Source organism: Takifugu rubripes, chromosome 6, assembly GCF_901000725.2.
Source record: "Takifugu rubripes chromosome 6, fTakRub1.2, whole genome shotgun sequence".
NCBI lineage: Eukaryota > Metazoa > Chordata > Actinopteri > Tetraodontiformes > Tetraodontidae > Takifugu > Takifugu rubripes.
Window position 1 is genome coordinate 1,201,572 of NC_042290.1, and position 17,569 is coordinate 1,219,140.

A 17,569-nucleotide genomic window follows, 5' to 3' on the forward strand; every position below is an offset into this window, starting at 1 on the left:
TTTTGTTTTATAACCTTTTCAATAAAACCTTTTTGGGGCAACGACCGCTTCCTATATGTTGATGATCATATAGTGGGGAAATTGATAACAAACACCTGTTATGACACACAGGTGAATCTGAATACATTCATAGACAGTATCATCAACAAGTTAAATCAAATATTAAACACATACACATGACTATGCTAACAGCTAATGAAAACCCAAACTTTAAAGTCTCAGAGTGGAGATGCTTAGAATCCAACCTGCTGGAGCTCTAGCGTGACGTTTCGGGTCAGTGATGTCATCTGCTGCTGTTGGTGCTGTTCGAATGGGTCAAAGTTCAGCACAGCATCCACCAGGTGATTCTGAACCACTTTCGGCTTCCTTTTGCTGACCAGCTCCATGGTTTCACTCTCCAGCAGGGCTTAGTTCCTGGCCTCGCTGTTCAATGCTCCAGTGACTGGTTTAGGCTGCAGTAACTTGTTTAATCTCCAGTACCTGGTTTAAGATCCAGTATCTGGTCCAAGCTCCAGTACCTGGTTTAAGATCCAGTATCTGGTCCAAGCTCCAGTACCTGGTTTAAGTTCCAGTACCTGGTTTAGGCTCCAGTAACTGGTTTAAGATCCAGTAACTGGTTTAAGCTCCAATCAATCAATCAATCATTCAATCAATCATTCAATCAATCAATCTTTATTTATATAGCGTCTTATACAATCAAAATTGTTTCAAGGCGCTTTCCAGAATCCCAGGGCCTAACCCCAAACAAGCAACAGTGGCAAGGAAAAACTCCCCTTTAACAGGAAGAAACCTTGAGCAGGACCAGGCTCATGTAGGGGGACCCTTCTGCTGATGGCCGGCTGGGTAGAGAGAGAGGAGAGGAGAGGAGAGGAGAGGAGAGGAGAGGAGAGGAGAGGAGAGGAGAGGAGAGGAGAGGCGATACCTGTAAATGAATACAGAAGGGGGGGCAGAAAAACTACACAAGAATCAGCATAACTAGTCTACTTCATGAGGAGGAGAGGAGAGGAGAGGAGAGGAGAGGAGAGGAGAGGAGAGGAGAGGAGAGGAGAGGAGAGGAGAGGAGAGGAGAGGAGAGGAGAGGAGAGGAGAGGAGAGGAGAGGAGAGGAAACCATGACCCAGTGGAGTGACAGAGGCCTGTCAGGTGATCATGTTTCTGGACCCCGGCAGCCTTGGCCTATAACAGCATAACTAAGATGTGACCTAACGATTAGACGACCCCCCTAAGTATGATAATTTATCTGTCTATGATAGTAACTGGAACTACAGAATTAGTAACAATAAGCTTTTTCAAAGAGGTAGGTTTTAAGTCTGATCTTAAAAGTAGCGATGGAGTCAGCCCCCGTACCTGGACAGGGAGCTGGTTCCATAGCAGGAGGGCCTGGTAGCTAAATGCTCGGCCCCCCATTCTACTCCTAGAGACTCTGGGAACCACAAGTAGACCAGCATTCTGAGAGCGCCGTGGTCTATTGGGCTGGTAAGGTATCACTAGCTCCTCCAGGTAGGATGGAGCTAGGCCTCTGAGGACCTTGTAGGTCAAAAGAAGGGTTTTAAAAATTATTCTAAATTTAACGGGCAGCCAATGAAGAGACGCCATTACAGGAGTAATGTGATCTCTTTTATCAATACCTGTCAGAACTCTGGCTGCAGCATTTTGGATCAACTAGAGGCTTCTTAAAGAGTTGTTTGGACACCCTGATAATAAAGAATTACAATAGTCCAGCCTGGACGTAACAAATGCATGGACTAACTTTTCAGCATCATGCCGCGTCAGTGGTTTCCTGATCCTTGTGATGTTCCTCAGGTGAAAAAAAGGCACTTCTAGAGACTAATTTAATGCGTGAGTTGAAGGAGAGATTTTGATCAAAAGTTACTCCTAGATTCCTCACAGAGAGACTAGATGTTAATGAGATACCATCTAGAGTGATCATGTGATCTAATCTATCCCTGAGAGGTTCAGGACCAAACACCATGACCTCAGTTTTTCCTGGGTTAAGGAGGAGGAAATTTGAAGACATCCAGGACTTTATGTCTTTAAGACAGGTCTGGGGCTTCACTAACTTTTCTGTCTCCTCTGGTTTCATGGATAAATAAAGCTGAGTGTCATCAGAATAGCAATGAACATTTATCCCATGCTTAACCCAACTGTATGAAGAGGGAACAACATGAACATGAGCAAACTGGTATCTATCAGATAAATATGATCTAAACCAGTCTAGTGCTGTCCCTTTAATCCCACATGATCCAGTCTATGTAACATGATGCTGTGATCAACTGTATCAAAAGCAGCACTGAGATCCAGCAGAACCAGCATAGAGACCAGTCCATGATCTGAAGCTATGAGAAGATCATTAGTAACTTTAAGAAGTGCTGTTTCTGTGCTGTAGTGAGCTCTAAAGCCTGACTGAAACATCTCAAACAGGGTGTTCCTCTGCAGGTGCTCCAGTAACTGAGTCACCACCACCTTCTCAAGAACTTTAGAGATAAAAGGAAGGTTGGATATTGGCCTATAATTTGCTAAGACATCAGGATCCAGTGATGGTTTTCTAAGCAACGGCTTAATCACTGCCACCTTGTAGGACCGGGGTACATAACCTGTCACTAAAGAACCATTGATCTGGTCCAGGATAGAACTGCCTATCAGTGGTAGAACATCCTTCAACAGGTGTGTTGGGATGGGATCTAAAAGACACGCGGTGGTCTTGGATTTCTGAATTAGCGATGATGCCTCAGAAAAATATATAGGGCTGAAGAAGTTTAAGGGCTCGTTGGAGAACCTGTATGTTCCACAGTCACTCCTCCAGTAACTGGTCTAAGCTCCGGTACCTGGTTTAAACTCCAGTACCTGGTTTAGTACCTGGTTTAAGCTCCCGTACCTGGTCCAAGCTCCAGTACCTGGTTTAAGTTCAAGTACCTGGTTTAAGTTCCAGTACCTGGTTTAAGTTCCAGTACCTGGTTTAAACTCCAGTAACTGATTTAAGCTCCAGTAACTGGTCTAAGCTCTAGTACCTGGTTTAAACTCCAGTAACTGGTCTAAGCTCCAGTACCTGGTTTAAGCTCCAGTAACTGGTTTAGGCTCCAGTACCTGGTTTAAGCTCCAGTACCTGGTTTAAGCTCAACTATCTGGTTTAGGCTCCAGTAACTGACATCAACCCAGAGAGAAGTTCTGGACCCAATAATGCAGAGGCTTCTATCAGAGCAGCTCAGCACCTCTTTCAGTCATGATTAATGTATTAAAAATAACTACTGAACATGAAACCAGACCACAGAATGAATCAGCACTTGGTAACTCGGGTTAAACATATCTCTCTTATATTGTTGTAGTTTTGAGGCTGCAATAATCTAATCTAATGAAATTCCCATTTCTGTCCACTGCTGCTTGTTTTCATTAGTCTGTAAAGGTTTCCTTATCAAACATAGAGAAGAAACTCTGTTTTCATAAATTCAAATGATCGTGCTGTTTCAATATTGCATGTAAAACACTAGCTACCATCATCTACAACTATGAATCCACTCACAAGTGGACAAGAATAACTCTGGCCTTCGTGCAAATGACCTGATTTACTTTGAAAGAAACCATCAGGAGGACTTCACCTCCAACCTTCTCTGCACCGTCACACATCATTTTGAAAGGACTCCACTTCCTCACTGTCAAGGTAAACAGGAAGTGAGCCACTCTGGCAGACAAAGGTAGTTCTGCATCCTGACAGTCCACAGGTGAAACTCGCAGTGTGTTATTACCTCACATGCTGTCAATCATTTAATGACCCGTGTTTAGGAAGACCATCAAATCCTCACTCATCTTATATATGCACGTACTTATATGTCGAAAGTTCAGGAAATACCTCCACTTATTTACAAAAAGTCTTTATTTGCAATAACAGGAAGCTGAAATTTTGTTATTTGACATCAACAAACGGTGAATTTCATTCAACAACAACCATCTGGGATATTCTATTGTGCCTCAGCAAATGATAAGATCAAACAGAAAAAGACTTTAAAATAGAATTGGATAATCTTTTGAGAGCTTGGTGTGTACTGCAGTGTTTGGACAGAGTGAGGGTCATTTCGCTTGTAAAAACACGTCCCACTGCTTCTTTCATCAGCAGGTGGTTGAATGAGGGCTTGTGTGCAGGTTTAACAGTGATAAATAAATTAGAGCTCTGGCTTCAGCAGTGCTGCTACCATTCCCCTGATACCAGACTGTGATGGTAGCTGACGGCAGTAGAAGACATCAGGTCAGGCTCTGCTCAGGTGATATCTCACCTGCCTTCACAAGAGTGTAAGAGGAGCACTCTGGGCTTATGCAGGGCAGATCACATCGTTACTGATCTTTATACTTGTTCGTTTATCGTCTTTCTAAGAATTTGTGATTGTGCCAGCAAATGATGGCTGTGGAAACCATGAGCAGAACATCTTGCGGAACACTCAAGGGGCATTTAGGCATTTAAATGTCCACATGTCCCCCAACATTTCTAGCCAATAAGGTCTGAGATGACATCTCTGGTCGTTCCTACCACGTGGCAGGTTTGGGCGGCTAGATGCTCACATGCCGCTTGTTCAGCACTCATTAACCTTTATCTGCGTTATTGAGTAATTATTCACACTCTTTGTTTCCTGTCAGTATAATCTACTGTTGTCTGATGTCACTGACATTTTGAACAGTTAATATTCAGATTATGATTAAAAACAACTGTTACGGCATAACCGCAAGGCAAAATGTGAGGGAGAAAAAGGACCATGACACTGTTTAAACCAAATTAAATCAAGTCTTTGGAAACAGAACTGTTCGCTTTTCTTTTTTACATCGGATTGTGTCACAACAAATTTGACCCTATTATATATTATTCTGTGTAAATTCTGCAAACAGTAGAAAGATTTAAAAAGTGCTACGAGTTGCAGACCTACAGGCAATAATGACAGTAGTGGTGTGACAGTCACGTCACCGCGGTCAGAGCAAATAGCCTGAGCGCAAAACAGTTTTGAGAGCTATGTGATGTATCTGGGCCACGATACATGACAAACATCACTAGAAGGGCAAACAGGACAACTCCAGTGTCCCAGTGCTGGTGTGCAAGACCAGAGCTGGTAACGTGCTAACATGTGGTGAGTAAATACTGGACTACGCTAGTTTTGGTGCTGTTGTGCTCAGCTTGTGATATCAATCCTGTAACGCTGAAATACGTAACTGGTCTTCTCAGAATGGATGATCTGGGAAGGGGGGGTTGTCGGTGATGCGATTGGCCCACAGTGTTGGTGACTGATGCTGAGGTGGAAGAGGCCTAGCTACGGCTGTGAGCATGACAAGGGTGAGGCACAATGACGGCTTTTCTTCATGTCTGCATAGATGTTTTTCCAACTTCCCTCCACCCAGGAGAGCTTCCAGGAAGCTGATTGTCTCTTCTTCATGTCCCGTTCTGCCACCTGCTCACAGTGGCCTGTCTGTGACGTCACAGCGAAGTTACAGCCGTCGACCTGACTGGATGGGCGGAGCCTGGAATGGCGGACGGAGCGAGAGGGCATGGGGCTGGGCTCGACAATGAGAACGGACACCCTCTTGGGCCGCCACGAGCTTCTGCCAGCTCCTGCGGCAGGCTGTCGGCCAGTCGTGTCAGTTGCTCCTCCCCCTGCCGTATGAGGTTGTCAAGGTGTCGCTGGCGGACGAGGAGGGAAGGTTTGGTGCTAACGAAGCTGCGGAAGTCCTGCAGCTGAGGTTCTGTGAGGTATCCGGTGAGGATGCCGTGGACCAGGCGCTGCCGTCGCTCCAGGTTCTCCTTCAGCTCCTGAGCATCGTCAGTCTGACGAAGGACCACCGAGCGCTTGTGAAGGAGGGAGTCCTGAAGAGAGACAAGTCTTTGTTCCTGACACCTTTACTGCTTTAATGTAATGTCATTTACGAAAGCACCATATTTGACAGTGTTTCACAAAGCTTTTGTCCCCTCTCACCCTCTCCTCCGCCGCGTCCTCCTGGGCCAGCTCGTCTCTCTCCAGAGCGAGCAGAGATCTGTCGATCCTCATCAACCGGCTGCACAGAGACAGCAGCAGATTCACGATCTTCTCCAGGTCTCCTGCAGACACAAGCGGGTCAGAGCTGCACACATGTTGAAGAAACCTTTTTCTACCTGAACGGACCCCCGTCTCACCGATGAACATGCTGTACTTGTCCTTTTCATTGGCTTTGAGTCGCTCCTGCACCAGGGTTTCAAGGCTGGCCCCCAGGGCCCGGTGGTGGTGCTGCTCCTCACGCAGAGCCTCCCTCTCCCGCTGCAGCACCGCCACACTGCATCTCAGCGCCTCACATAACTCCACCTGGTGACACAAGCAGCGTTATCATTCTCTGCTGTTTCACAGGATGAATTAAAACATGAGGACGTTTCTGAACCTTCTTAATGTTGAGATCACTGTCGTCCTCATTCTGCGCAGCTTCCTTCCACTCGTCTGTTGGCGTCGGGCGATGAGGGTCACTGACACCGTCCGGGATCCTGATGGACAGTATCACACCGAAGACAGACAGAAAAAAGTCATTTCCAGAACTTTTCTTACCATGAAACAAAGTGGCAATGCTTCTAAAAAAGGATGGAACCAAATCTGTGAGTAATTTTATCTTCCAGTCAACTACAAGAACATATTAAAACCCCACCCCAACCAAAAAAGACGATTGTTTGTTTGAACAAAACCCATTACTACCTGCTACCCCTGCGTTGCCACGGCGATTTACCACCCAAACGGCTGTTCGGTGAAAAGACCTCCTCCATAAGCTCCACTGTGGATTTAAGCCCAAACACATCCAAAAGCGGCGCAAGAGAACTGTCCTGCAAAACCTGCGCACGACAACAGGAAGCAGAAAGAAATAAAAGCATGAACCAAAAGACGATGATGCCTGGATTCATCTGCTGATGACAGGAGTCGTCCGACTACGCACCAGCTGCTTGGTCAACACCTCCACCCGCAGCTCCTCATATGTCTTTTCCCTCCTGGGAAGTGGTTGGTACTCCAGAACCAGGCTGTCCTTTCTAGTGGTGGGAGTGAGTTCAGAGATAATACTGGGGGGCTGTTGCTCCAAGGGACAGGGAAGACTGGGTCCAGGTGGACAGAGGACAAAAGAAGAAGGGGATGTTGGGGGTGAGGAGAGCGGCGAGCTCCTGGTAATCATAACAGGTAGTTAATACAACAGCCACACAATCTTATTCTGACTTTTGAAGAATGAGCACATGTCAATACAAACCTTCCTCCAGCCTGATTTCCAGCTTCTTGGTCCAAATCGGAAGGAGGGGGAGGTGGGAAGTCCTCCACGCTGCTTGGTGATTTAGGAGGGGATGGACAGGGAGGGTCTTGGAGAAAGACTTCTTCTTCCTGCGATGCGCCTCTTTCAAGTTGTTGTTGGTCGGTGGAGCTGGAGAGACTGGATTCAGAGATCCGCAGTGAGAGCAGCTTCTGGTGGACGGTGGAATGGGAGGTCGGGGGAGGAGATGGTGCAGTCGTGCTCCAGTCAGGACTGATAGGTGGGGGGGTGGGCTGGGAGGCTGGTGTGGTTGTTTCTGATAAAGATCTGCTGACATTCTGATGTTTTAATGGTCCTCCTATCATCTCTAAGATGAAGCCCCTCGGCCTGAATAAATTCTTCTCGGTGTCTTCAAAGATGGTGGTGTCACTCAGGCTTTGTCTGATCTGTCTGTCTGTCACCAGGGGCTCACTGGGACCCATTGCAGCAGCTTCACCGCCACTGCCAGTCGGCAGGACGCCCGGGAAGACGATGCCGTCCAGGTTAGCCTGACTCAGCCTCTCGCCAGCATGCCAGTCGGCGCTGCCCCCGTCCCTAATCCCAGACGGGGTGAGGGGGCACTGCAGGCCGACAGAGGCTGCCAGGGTGGAGGTGCTGGTGCCTCGCTGCCGCTCACTGGTCTTCCTCTGACGCTCTCTGCGAGTGACGGGCGTGTTGCCGGGGCCGGCCTCTGTGACACCGTGAAAGGAGGACGTTACCTCGACAGTATTTCTATAGGAGGAGCTCCTATAACACTGACCTTGGCTGCAGAGCATCAGCATTAGAGTCATCTTTGGTTTGGATTTGCTCACCTTGCAAACATCTTTCAGGTTGGATGGTGTTCAGGTTGTTCTGGGAGTGTTGCTGAGAGATCTGGTCACCTGATGCATGCACGTCTGCAAGCCTGGTGCACGCACACACACACACACACACACACACATGGATATTTAAAATCCCAGAATGTCAACACCGTATTCATCAACAAATTTTCTATGATATAACATTTCTAACATTATATCATATAACTGATATTACAATAGCGTTTGTTGATTAATGATTACCTGTTAATGTATCATCGTAGGATTTGTAGCAGTTTAGACTACTCAATAAAACACAACCAACCATGGTCAAAAGTACAACTAATTAAATCAACACTATTGAAATAGAGTTCTGGAGGTACAGTCCCACTTGTAGCCACTAGGGGGAATCATTGTACTCTGGTTAATGCCGGTGTGTGTGGTACCGGTTCTGTTCGGACATGGCTCTACTGTACTTACACCAAACCACACCCATCCTAAGCTTAAACTAACTCAGCTGCACCCCAAACTTTACAACAAGTACATGATCAAGGCCTTTCAAATACTAAGCGACAGCTAAAATGTCTGTTACTGGTTTGGGTTAGTTCGACAGTCAAGCAGAATTCCTTCAGTGACCTTTTAAGAGTCAGCAGACAGCGTTTTAACAAATAAATCCCTCCGGTCTGGAGTTGGCATTCTGTTTATTTTTCTGGCTGTGTTCCAGGGAGATTTCACTGCTTCCCTAAATTCTTCCCTTCATTCCTCTTTTACCTCGTCTTCCTCACTCCTCCATCTAAGTCTTTAGAACTAATTTCTCAATGTTTTTAAAGTGAATTCTGTGTCTTTAGTCCCCATTCCCTTCTCATTCTCTCTATTCATTCTCTGCTATCCTTCATTGACACTCCCTCCCTCCTGCCTTCATAGAGAAACACTCCCTCCTTCCACAGGAGATTTCACAGCTCTGCCTTTTAATTTCTCTGGGGAAGATAAAATATCAAAATAAATCATATGAGTGTATATCTGTTTTTGACTGTACTGTTAACATGGCAAAAAAATTAACATGCAGTGGTTAACATTAATAATGTAAATGTTGTCATAGTGTGGTGATAATGTGCGCTTGATTAAAGCAGGATTAACAAAACCTGCACCAGCCCAAAACAGTAAAACATCACTCTGCCCTCTTTCACTTCCTGTGGCCTCCTGCCCATCTTCCCCTTATCGTTCTCCCTAGTTCTCCGCCCTGGTTCTGTCAGCAGCAGGCACATGAACTCATAAGGCCACAGTTTTAAAATAGAAAAGAATGACTGACTGTTAACAGCCTATTATGGAAGAGAATTAAATATCAGCCCAGAACCGATGTGAATTCCCAGCTTGGTCTTCGCCAGCAAGAGAAAACACTTCAAAGTTTCCAGCTCATGTCAGAGTTGCTGAAATGCCCTTCAGCTGCGGGGACGGTTGTCAGCTGCTGGATAATCTACCTGTCTTCAGCCAGGGAGTGTCGTCCTGGTTTAGACAGGAAGAGGCCGAACGTCCTGACGTCAGCAGGAAAGAAGCCCTGAAACAGACAGGCTGGTTAGACCGGAGGAGTGAATTCCACAAATCTGTTTTTTGGCAGCTTTTTGTGAGGCTCTTCAGGGTAACACGTGTGGCTTGATGTTATCTGTGCAGACGTACAGACGCATTGGGTGAAATCAACCATTTCTGCCTTATTTCATAACTTCCTTTGTGTGATTTAAAATGTGGGCGGTGCTGCAGTGAGGCGCGCCACAGCCTCGCATCAGGAAGGTCCTCCCCAGGTTCTCTCACTTCCTCCCATCCACTTACGTCCACTGGGGTAGGGTGTGTGTGTGTGTGTGTTGGGGGGTATGGTACAGAACTGTCCTCAGTGGTGCGTTCACACACCAGAAGAGTGCAGCAGTGTCGACACATGTCCCCAGCCTGCAGTGGTGCGGGGACAGAGTGTCCGTCTGTCTGGGGATGTTTATGTGACATTAGCCGCTCTGATTACTACAGCAGATAACGATAATTAATCCTTGTCTGCATTCCTCAAATCGTCCAGCAGACCTATGATGTATGGACAGGAGTCTTTTATCTTTGCTGTCATCCACATCGGACAGCGCCCAGTCACTGTCTCCAGCTCGCCGGCACCTCTCAGGAAACGGGGGATTTCCTGCGCGACTCTCAGTCTAATGTTTATTAGTGATAAATTTTGCCAAACACAGACTGAGCTTTGTGGATCATCTGTCCAAGTTAAGGACCAAGAAACTGATTTCTTTTGACTTTTCCACCAATAGCACCAATAATTCTATTTCCAATAAAATAATTAAAAAATTCCTGATGTTTGTTGGATAATCTCACTGAATCCTCAATGTTTGTTCTATTGAAGCGAGATGTCTTCTTCTTGCCATTAGATTAAACCACTTTAAAGCTCTGTCGATTGAACGCGCTACCTGGATCAGCCTGTCCTCTGTGGGAGAGGAGCGGGAGCGGTGGTGCTGAGGAGTCATCTGGCTGTCCTCTGATCTTTCCAGGAGATCCTCAGTAGAAGCGGACCTCCTGGAGTCCCGGATGGACTGGGCCCTCAGCAGCGCTCTGTTGAGCTTCTTGGATAGTCCCAAGTTTTGCTGAGCCTCTGAGATGCGCTGCTGCTGTCCCTGGACTGGCTCTCCACTGGAAGACTGATTCTGTATGTTTAGCTCTGCTTCAGGATCCAGACCATGATGCAGTTTGGCCTGGAGGTCAGGAGGGGGGCCAAGAGATGTACTGAGGAAATAAAGCAGGAGGAGATGTCATGGAACTGCAGTCACGACGATAACTAGGAAAATTTATGTGATGGAAACGTGCTGACAGTTATTAAACGAATCAGCTTAGTTAAGCAGCAGCGTCGTGAACCAGATACCCGACACAACGCTGATGATACATGGATTCACCGATGGGTGAAACATGGACAGATGCTGCAGGCGTCCGTGTCTGTTCACCTTGGCTGGGAGTGCACTGGAGGTCGTGGGGAGGTCACCCTGCCCGGGTAGAAGAAGTTTGACTGGAAGCTGCGCAGGTCAGCTCCAGGAGGGAGGCTGGATGAGTGCTGGCTCTCTCCAGAGAAGAGGCTTCCATCTGCCGCTGGCTCCTGGAGAGAGTGCAGACTGGATGCGGAGGAGATGCTCATGGTGTCTGAGAGACAGTGGGAGGCTGGAGAGGATGGACAAGGTAGTGACTAAAGAGAGAAAAGGCCAGCTCAAACAGGCACTAAGGTCTTACAGGGAAGATCTAGTTTCTAAGAAGACACTTGGCAATATTAAATAAAAAATAAATGACCAAGGCAGGGTAACAAAAGCACAATTTTCATCAGAAGAGGTCTATGTTCCCTTAGATTAACCCTTTATCCATCCCTCAGTTACTCCTCTTCCTCACTTCTGAGGTTGCTGTTCTCAGGGGGCAGGTATGCGCTCCGAGGCCTCGATCCAGGTCTCTGGGCCCCCTCGTCCCTCTTTGCTCCTCTCTTCCGCACCACATACTCGGCCAGAGCGTCGTGCTGGACCTGCCGCAGGTCTGGCCTTGACTGGCTGCTTTGCACAATCCCATTGGTGGCTCGACTGGCTGCCAGTTCAAACATCTTTCGGCGATCTGCAACACTGGTTTCTAAAGATATAAAGTTCAAATCTCAGATCAGCGGCATGAATTCTTAACTTGTAATAAGGTTGATTTTTTCAGCACTTAATTAAATACAAGACAAAACAAACACAAACAACATGTGCAGAGCAGACAGTTCTACCTATAATAAAATGAGGAGGGGAATGACCACTAGAAGTTTCTCCTACCTCCTCCACGTCTGCAGAGGGCAGTAGTCTCAGGATCCGAAACTCCAATCTCATTCATCTTCTCTGGCTCTGAATATGAGCGCTTTTTCTGGTCTGCTGCGAGACGTTTGCGGCCACAAATGCGCGTTCGAAGAGGAAGCCCGACTGGTGGGATGCTGGGGAGGGCCGGGGGACTTGGACCTCGGACATCCGGGCTCACCACGTGTCGCTCCTTCGGCGTGTGTGGGGAGGCGCTCGGCTGCGCTGCCTGTGGTGGTATGAAGACGCACTGTGGCTTGGGCAGGGTTTTGGGACCTTTTTTGTCCTGGGACTGATGTTTGCCTGGGACGGATGAAAGGTGATGGATCGAGGAGGTGGCATGAGGAGGGGCTGCAGGAGGATTGGCAGAGGTGCTGAGGTCTCTTCGTCTGAAGGATGTGGATCGCAGAACTTTGGACTGGGCGTCTTTCAGAGAGTCCCTGTAAGACCTGATTGTGGTTGAAAGTCATTGTTGGGAGGATGAGAGACAGCAGGATATTTACAGCACTAGCATTAGCCTGGAAAGGACTGGTTTGCTGCACAGAACTGCCTTGGTTTACTGTATTGGAAGAGAGTTCCTCAACTGAACTACCTGAAGAACATTTTCTTCACATATTGTTATTCTCTGGATTTCTGAGGACAATGACAGTAGAAAATATTGCATTGACATTCGTATTAAGAAAACCGACTCAGTGCTCAGTTGAAGCGCCTTAAGAGGCCACTACAGCCTCCAGTCTTCTTCATGAAGCCTCAAGCTTTGCATATCTCAGTTTGAGGCTATTCTGCTCTTCTTCTCTGCAGACCTGTCTTAACTCTAACAGATTGGCCGGGGACTGTTGGCAGACAGCCATAATCAGGTCACTCCAGAGATGTGGAGCTCTGGTTGGACCTTCACAGACCTACATTTCTTCTCTGTTGCCTCATTGGAGGCTGAACCTTAAACCCGGTCTGATGTCCTGGGCATTTATTTCTCTAATTTTTCAAGTTAAACTCTCTACTCTTCCATTCGGCCTCATTCAGCGTTACCTCGACCCTGTACAGCCTCTCCATTCCGGCTGGGTTTCCTCCAAACAAGATGCTTAGAATTTAGGTCAGAATGTTTAATTGGTTGACCTTCTGGAATTTTCTCCTATCTGCACACAGGATCTCAGCCAGTGTGATCGTTGGGTTTTTGCTCACATCATGTGAGAACGATGAGGCCACAGTGGTCTTGAGAACCCTCAGCGGAGCAGAATTCCAAAGATCTGTGACTCCATTCAGTCCCGCCTCTCAGCTCCAACTTATTTTGACTTCATGGTTTGGTTTTTATTCTGAATTTTCAGCTGTGGGACTTTCCAACTCATGTCCAATCAATTGAATGCACCATAGATAGAATCCAATCAGGGTTTAGATACATCTCAAAGATGATTAGGAAAAGTTCAAGGTTTATGGCCAAGGGGCTGAAGACTAATGTCAATGCAAAACTTTTATTGTTATTCTGGGGGTCTGACAGTGATGACAGAATAAATGAAATTGTGAATTGTGAATTTTAGCATAAAAAATAGAACTAAATGTGAGAAAAGTGATATGTTCTGAATGTTCTGACTGGACTGTATGTGGACACATGGTGGGTCTGCTTCTTACCTATTAAAGGATGTGTCCTGCATGTACCCCAACATCTCTTGAATGCCCTCCCTCCAAGGAAAGTCTTTGCTGCCATCAGTCTCTGTGGCCTCCTTCAGCTGTAAGCTGCTGCGGCTCCTCTGGAGGGCTAAACTGGGATCTGCTGGGGTCCTGTTAAAACATAGAAACAAGCGCCTGATGAGTGATAAACAGCAGATCCACTATGCTTCTGGGTTAGGGTTAGGAAGGGGGACGTAGAATGCTGCACCAGTCTGTTGTGGGAAAGAGAGATGTGAGTGGGAGAGACAGCTCTAACCTTACCAGTCTCTCTCTGTCAGGTGAAGACATCTAGAAGGGCACCAGGTAAACACATGAACTGATGTAGTGAGAAGATCAACCTGCTGCCAGTAGAACCAGTGGGGTCACTGATTCTGTGTTAAACCCTGCTTGTGAGCTAAAGTTAACCTGATACACTAAAATAATGTTGGTACCTATATTTCATGTGTTCACTGCTGCCTCCTCTGTAGCTCATGGTCCGATGGGCTTTGGCTCCAGTGTTGCTTCTCTCCAGCATGTTTCTGAGATCTTCTGCTCCTGTGATGCTGGGGCGTTTTTCAGTGGCCTGATTTCAAGGCAGGAAAGGCAAAAATTGTGATGATGAGCAGCAACAGAGGAAGGCTTTCATACTTCTGGTAAGACCATCGTTGTTCTCGCTGAAACCTTCATTTGATGGTGTAAGCTGATCCAATCATGCGGGAGTTTTGCCTTACCCTCAGGTGTATGACGGTGTTCTGGGAGTTGCAGGTGCTGTGGCTGCGCTGCTTCCCAGCTCGTTCCCGACGCTCAAAGCGACTGACTTTCTCCAACACCGAAAGGCTGCGGGCAGGTCCATGGCTGGTCTCTGTGGAGCCTCCATTGTCATGGATATGGACAGGTACATCCCTCTCTGAACTGGAACATTGTTGGACCTCAGCAAGGGCAAGCTCCAAGCGAGTCAGGGGGTGTTCCCTGTCTGGGTCTAGCTCTCTTTCCCACTGCCGGTACTGTGGAGGCTGCGTGGCGGAGGTGGGCGGAGCCTGAAGACTGGTTGGGTCCTCCCCCTGGGTCAACATAGAGGGCCTTAGTGGCTCTGAATGGCTGCTGATGTGTTCCATTGCTCTAAAGGCAGAAATGAGAAAACTGAGAGTGAGAGACGTGCACATCCACCATCTGGACTAACAACACGAGTCGACACTGTGCTGCTGACGAACTGAGGACTGTTGGATCACCAGCAATCTCTGGACAACCAGGAGCAACACGTGTCTACAATGACAGGTTTCCTGTCGTATGAAGTTACCTGTCTGGCTTATGTGTCTGCGCCTGAAGCTGTGGAGGAGCAAAGGCTAAGGTGGCGTTTGATGAGGAGAAATGTTGGTATCCATTTTCTGTGGCTGCCATTCTTCCATCCCTCTGCTCTTCTCTGTCTCCTTCCTTCCCCCCTACTGAGCTCTGCAGCTGCTGCTGCTGTTGCTGCTGCTGCAGTTGCTGCTGTTGTTGCTGCTGCTGCTGTTGCTGCTGCTGCTGCTGCTGTTGCTGCTGCTGTTGCTGCTGCTGCTGTTGCTGCTGCTGCAGTTGCTGCTGTTGTTGCTGCTGCTGCTGCTGTTGCTGCTGCTGCTGCTGTTGCTGCTGCTGCTGCTGTTGCTGCTGCTGCTGCTGTTGCTGCTGCTGCAGTTGCTGCTGCTGTTGCTGCTGCTGCTGCGAGCTCTCCTTGGCCAGGACCGGATAAACTCCTGAGGAGCCTGGTGCATAGCTACTGTTGGGCACCTGAGCGTAGTGGGGCTCCGGCTGCGGAAGTGGATACTTTCCTGTGGACAGTATGACATTACCAGGCTGGTGGGTCGGGTCTGGAGGTACGGGGGAAGGACCAGCCGGAGAGTGGGGCTGGGAAAAACCTCCGCCTTGCCGAGGCTTTGTGGTGGGGCTGCTCTCAGGACTCTTCTCTATCACCGTGTGGAGCTGACCCTCAGTGCCATAGGAGCCTTTAGCTGAAACCACAGGATGATGTCACAACTACCGGTACACTGATGCTAGTTTTAGATTAGATTCTGGCCTTCTGTTCAACAGTAAAAACCCACAAGGTGATGATTTCATTTATTTCCACATGCTATTGTCTAATGTATATTTAGGCATATTTATCAGACCCATTATCAATCAAACAAAGGGTCTAAATATTGATGTCATTTGAGGCAAAACTGAATATATACCTGTGCCTGAGGCCACAGGGCCACTGGAGTGATGCCAAGAACCTTTCTGCAAAGATCTGGAGGGTAATAAAACAGATTAGATTCTAGCTTACAGATGCATCTTTCATCTTTTATGTTTCACAACAGGTGAAAGTATGTGTAAACTCTGCTGTCTAGTTACACAATGAACAAACTGTAACAATTACACAATTGCAGCCAGTGTTTCCTTCAAGGTCATAGTTTCCCCTTCTGGAAAAAGACTACGTGACCAGGAGAAGATGCTAGTAATGTTAAATAAACATTTGCACTGCAATTTAAACCTAATTAAGAACTGATAAGATCACGTTAAAGTTAAACTGGGAAGTTCTTGTTTGTCGGGTTACATTTGAGTGTCCCAGACTCACCGCAGTGATCTGGCATGCTCCAAACTTGACCAGGAGTTGGGCCTGTCGTGGTTCCTGAGGGCTGCGTAGCTGTCGCTGCGCCTCGGTGGTGCCGGCACCCCCTTCAGATTCTCATAGGAGCTGCAACTGACAGCCGGGCCCCATATGGGGCCCACGCTGTGTCTGTTGGAAGCCGGGACACCACCAACACTACTGCTGCCACTGCTGTTACCTCGGTAACAGACTCCACCAGCTGCAATCAAAGAAACTCAAATTGTGTCGCAATTTCAGGGTAAATTAAATCTTTCAGGTTTTCATTGCGAGGCCGTCACGTTACCTTGAAGATCTCGACTGTGGCCTGAGGCGGACCCTCTACTCTTGGAGTCGGCGTTATGCAGGAGAGCTGCAGAGGTGGAACTCAGCTCGTGCTCCTGCAACAGACGCTGCTTGTCGTCGTAAACCGTTTGGACGTAATGAATGTCCGCCTGCTGCATCTCTCCGCTCCCTCCTCTCTGAGAGACAGCCTCCAGTGAGTAGGAGCGCTCCGGGCTGAAGGTGGGGGTTGAGGCCAGGTATTCTGGAATACTGGAGCTGGTGGAGAAGGAAGAGTAGGCAGAGTCCCGTTTGCTGTGGAGGTGATCAATACTGTTGGAGGACCTGGAATATGATAGGAAACTTAATAAGGGTGCTCACACCAAGTCAAAATAACATTCATCTATGGTGAGATGTACTTCAAAGAGAGTTTAAGCAGAATTTTTGAGGAGTGCATTGGGCCAGTAATTGTACAAGTGGAGCAACTTCATATGTGAGCAATGAGTAAGATCATGAGCATTAGGAGCTTAAATCAGAGGGGCATTTTACGACAAAAGGTGTCATGTGGACTGCTCTCTTTCTACATATTTGTGGGTACAGTGGGAACAATTCTGCTTTACATCAAGCAAAGCTGCACCCCGGGAGGGAGGGAGGATACGATACGATAAATATTCCATTGTGTGAAATATGTAAATATGTGAGGATGCCATTAAATGTGTGCATTCTTCTTCATTGGTGTACCTGGAGGAGGAGAGCTGGTGGCAGGATGAATAGGTGGGGTGGGACCCGGTCTGACTGTAATGGCCCAGAGAGTGTTGGTGCTGGGCTCCAGAGTGATGCTGGGAGGAGATGGGATGGTCCAGACTCTCCATGCTGCCCCTTGAGCTGTATTGATCCGGACTCTTCCTCAGGTATGTTCCAGAGTCAAAGCCGCTGGACAGGTCCGTGGTGGAGGCACTGAAGGACACAAGGGGACGTGCTTGGACTGTGAAAGGGGCTCTGGAAATAATTAAACTAATATTCACTATATTTATCTAGATTTTTATCTCTAAGAGATCACCTGGGGGGGTTAAACAATACAGCAGGTCCAGCATTTATAAATATTCTTGAGATTTGTAAAAAAAAAAAAAAAAAAAAAAAAAAAAAATTGAAATTAGC

The 17,569-nt window shown here is 47.4% G+C and overlaps 1 protein-coding gene across 1 annotated transcript in view; it reads right to left on the minus strand.

Annotated features, from left to right (window-relative positions):
• Positions 1-3,849: 3,849 nt before the first annotated feature.
• The window catches only part of LOC101078461 (protein Shroom3-like), a 31,717-nt gene continuing 17,997 nt past the window's right edge, over positions 3,850-17,569 (minus strand). Inside the window, exons 5-26 of the mRNA XM_029838020.1 lie at positions 17,153-17,368; positions 16,437-16,756; positions 16,121-16,352; positions 15,738-15,793; positions 15,145-15,518; positions 14,831-15,054; positions 14,265-14,652; positions 13,986-14,116; positions 13,516-13,665; positions 11,875-12,341; positions 11,468-11,695; positions 11,035-11,245; positions 10,507-10,819; positions 9,535-9,611; positions 8,072-8,163; positions 7,224-7,950; positions 6,921-7,140; positions 6,686-6,819; positions 6,381-6,480; positions 6,142-6,307; positions 5,945-6,066; positions 3,850-5,835 (exon numbers count right to left, since the gene is read on the minus strand). Of these exons, the coding sequence (XP_029693880.1) occupies positions 5,449-5,835; positions 5,945-6,066; positions 6,142-6,307; positions 6,381-6,480; positions 6,686-6,819; positions 6,921-7,140; positions 7,224-7,950; positions 8,072-8,163; positions 9,535-9,611; positions 10,507-10,819; positions 11,035-11,245; positions 11,468-11,695; positions 11,875-12,341; positions 13,516-13,665; positions 13,986-14,116; positions 14,265-14,652; positions 14,831-15,054; positions 15,145-15,518; positions 15,738-15,793; positions 16,121-16,352; positions 16,437-16,756; positions 17,153-17,368 (5,335 nt within the window). The 3' untranslated portion in view covers positions 3,850-5,448. The remainder of the gene's footprint in view (positions 5,836-5,944; positions 6,067-6,141; positions 6,308-6,380; positions 6,481-6,685; positions 6,820-6,920; positions 7,141-7,223; positions 7,951-8,071; positions 8,164-9,534; positions 9,612-10,506; positions 10,820-11,034; positions 11,246-11,467; positions 11,696-11,874; positions 12,342-13,515; positions 13,666-13,985; positions 14,117-14,264; positions 14,653-14,830; positions 15,055-15,144; positions 15,519-15,737; positions 15,794-16,120; positions 16,353-16,436; positions 16,757-17,152; positions 17,369-17,569) is intronic.